Source organism: Lepidothrix coronata, unplaced genomic scaffold, assembly GCF_001604755.1.
Source record: "Lepidothrix coronata isolate B3197 unplaced genomic scaffold, Lepidothrix_coronata-1.0 Scaffold290, whole genome shotgun sequence".
In the NCBI taxonomy this organism is placed as follows: Eukaryota; Metazoa; Chordata; class Aves; order Passeriformes; family Pipridae; genus Lepidothrix; species Lepidothrix coronata.
Window position 1 is genome coordinate 813,938 of NW_016690470.1, and position 3,446 is coordinate 817,383.

The 3,446-nt window shown below is 58.8% G+C and overlaps 1 protein-coding gene across 1 annotated transcript in view; it reads right to left on the reverse strand.

Annotated features, from left to right (window-relative positions):
* Positions 1-694, reverse strand: part of ATP8B3 (ATPase phospholipid transporting 8B3) — a 19,196-nt gene extending 18,502 nt beyond the window's left edge. Inside the window, exon 1 of the mRNA XM_017836983.1 lies at positions 640-694. Within this exon, the coding sequence (XP_017692472.1) occupies positions 640-694 (55 nt within the window). The remainder of the gene's footprint in view (positions 1-639) is intronic.
* Positions 695-3,446: the final 2,752 nt, after the last annotated feature.

The following is a 3,446-nucleotide window of genomic DNA, read 5'->3' on the forward strand; positions in this document are numbered from 1 at the left end:
CCCCAGCTCCCACCAGAACCAGCACACCCCCAGCTCCCACCAGAACCAGCACACCCCCAGCTCCCACCAGAACCAGGACACCCCCAGCTCCCACCAGAGCCAGGACACCCCCCAGCTCCTCCCAGAGGGCACCAGGACCAGCGATGGTCCCACTGGGCTCGTGGTGACCCACTGGTGGGGTGGGAATTCCAGTTTGAGGGGTGCTGCTGGAGGCACAGCTGGGACAGGGCCAGGACAGGAGAGCAGAAGCTTCCAGAGGTGCAGGACCACTGGCAAACACACCCCCTCGAGCCTCATGCTCACCCTTTGGGCTCAGGGTTTGGTTTATCATGGACTGCAGGATGAGTCCCCCCAAGCACAGTCTGTTCTGAAGTCCTGCTGGTTCCTCTCCTGATTTCACCTCTGCCATCCCAATGTTTTGCTGTCCCAAATTTTACCACCCCAGTATTTCACAGACCCTGCCAAGCAGGGGACATTCCCAGCCGTGTTCCCAGTGCCTTCCCCATGGCTGGACATTCCATCCTCACCTCAAATCTGCCTCTTGCCCACCTCACAGCCCTGTCCCACACTCAGATTTCTCACAAACCATCTAAAAAAACCCAAGATAAAACCCCCAACCCCCCCTGGCTGCACACTGACCTGGCAGCTCCTTCTTCCCACGTGGGCAGCCCGTGCCCGGGTCCTGCTCAGCCATGGTGGCCCCAGTGCCAGGAGCTGGGAACAAGGACAACCCCAGAGGTGTGAAATGCTGAGCAGGGACAGCAGGATCCCACCAGGATCCCTCCCAAAGCTGGGCCCTCCACCCCTCCAGGGCAGGACACCACGCAGAGAAGACACCACTCCCTGCAGCCTTCGCCCAGTCCCGGCTGCCTGGGACAGCTCAAAGACATTTTTCCCCTCTGAGGAGGTTCTGGGGAATCACTGGAAGCCGTGGGTGAGGAGCTGGAGCCCTCCCTGTCCTGCCATCACAGCCCAGCACCCGTCAGGCAGAGGGAGCAGCCACCTCCATCAATGACAACGTTCCCCTGAGCTCAGTGACCTTCCTGCAGGGATGGTGGGGAAGATTAATTAATGCTTGTGAAGAGCTTTGTGATCCTTACATGAAAGGAGCCAGTGAGGGATAAAGCATTAATTACCTTATTATTAAATAATCCCACCAGAAGTCTGTCCCTGCCATTATTGCTTATCCCACTCCTTTGATCACCACTTTTTTCCCTGTTCTTTTACTGAAGCATCTCCTTCCCTCTTGCTCCTCGTGGATGTTGGTTTGCCCCAACACACTCACAGGTGCCACCAGCTGGACACCCATCCCCATCCCAGGTCACCTCATCCTGGCTCCCATCCCAGCTCCAAGAGACCCTGAGCTCCAACGTGGGCAGCACCTCTGCCCCTGCAGCCCAGAAAAACCTTGGATCCACGACATCATCCTTCCTTACCACCAAGGACTCGGTGTGTGCCACCGTCCCTGGATCCCAAATGACACCCAGGCTTGGGTTGGGTTGGAAGGGACCTTAAAGCTCATCCAGTGTCACCCCCTGCCATGGGCAGGGACACCTCCCACTAGCCCAGGTGGCTCCAAGCCCTGTCCAACCTGGCCTTGGACACTTCCAGGGATGGGGCATCACAACTTCCCTGGGCAAATTTGACCCCCAATATTTGGGGCCCATCCTTGTTTTGGCAGCACAGCTGAGGAGGAAGGAGCTGCTGTGTGTGGTGGGACACTCCTGCTACATCTCACAGCTCCCACTACCATTTGTCCCACAGATAGGAGGGAGTGGGAAGCACAGGGGTGCCTGGAGGGATGAGATTTCTCCCAGGAGGAAAACCCACAGAAGCCCTTTGGTGCCCCGATTGGCCCTTCCCACTTTGTTGAGGCAAAAATAGGATTTGACCCAGGGTCAGGTGCAAATCTGCACATCTTCCTCCCTGCTGTGACCCCACTGGTGCCCTTGTCCCAGGGGCACTGTCAGCTGGGGACACCTTTCCCTGCAGACAGACTGTCCTGGGCTGCATCTGGTTGGAAAGGGCCAAAGGGGGCACAACAAATCCCTCCCTCCCCAGCTCCTGGCAGGCACATTTCCCTGCCTGGCCACAACAGGAACCTCCTCCTCAGGGGCTATAAATAGGATCCAGGCTCAGGGTGTCACCTGCTCCATGGAGAGCATGCAACAGGAGACCAGAGGAACCTCAGGGTGTCCAGTCACCTGCTCCCGGCCCTCCCAGCCAGCCAGTGCCCCGTGGTTTGTCCTGGTGGAGGTGACAATCCCTGCCCTGACCCCAGCCCTGGGAGTGTCCAAGGCCAGGTTGGACAGAGCTTGGAGCACCCTGGTCTGGTGGAAGGTGCCCCTGCCCATGGCAGGGGGTTGGAACCAGCTGAGCTCCCTCCCAACTCAAACCATTCCAAGGTTCTGACCTGGAGCACTTAGGACAGAGCCAGGGGTGACAGGGGGGGTCAGCCCTGAGCCTGGACCTCCGGGCAAGCTTGTGATGATGAGGCAGGTCCAGATTCAAGCTTGGAAGTCCACAGTCAGGATGACAAAGGAGACAAAGGGCAGGGTGAGAGGGTGAGACAGAGCCCATCCTTTGGGACAGGACAGCCCCAAGGGGCAGGGACAGGGCTGGGCCCATGGCCAGGCACGGGTGTGTGGCCAAGCTGGAGCAGACCCACCTACCTGGGGGCTTGGTCTAGAACTGACCCCTGGGCTGAGCTTCCCAAGCCCACAGTGATGGGTGAGGGGTCCCAGTGAGGCTGCTCAGGGCCATTAACTCCTGTTCATGCCCTCGGGGTCCTGGCCCTGGCTCAGAGCATCTCCTGACCTCGCCCCCTTCTCCAGGACACCAGCCCTAGAGGTGAGGCTGGCAGTGATCAGTGCCAAGGTGTTTTCCTGGGCTCTCTCCTTCCAGACCAGCAACGGTGGTCAAAGGGTCGGGCCCTGCCCTGCTTCTCACCGAGACACACACGGAGACCTGGGTTTGTCTGTGGCTGTCCTGGTGCCCCCTGTGCTCAGGATCTGGCCTGGAGCTGGTGATCCATCACGTCCCCAGCGTGCCTGGCATCTCTGAGCCCCATTGTACCCAGCAAGGCTCCAAAGTGTCCCTGTTCCCAAACAGTGCCAAACAAAAGTGTGGCTTATTAAGCACCTGCACTTGGCAGATGTGGGACACTCCAGGGGCTGAGAGCTGTGCAAAGGCAGCCGGGAAAAAAATGCCTCTTGTGGGGCCCGGAGCAGGGGGGAAGGGAGGGGAAAAGGGTGATCTAAAGCACTTGAAAAATAATTTCACGGAGGTATCCAAGAAACCTCAGTTCCAAGAAGGCTCTCGACAAACCTCACTCATTGCCTCAGTAATTAGAAATAAAACCTGCGCTCTGGGGAGGCGGAAACAGGCTGGGAGTGGGTGCCAGGGCCCCCTGCCAGCCCCAGTTGTGTGGGCCCACGGCCAGACCC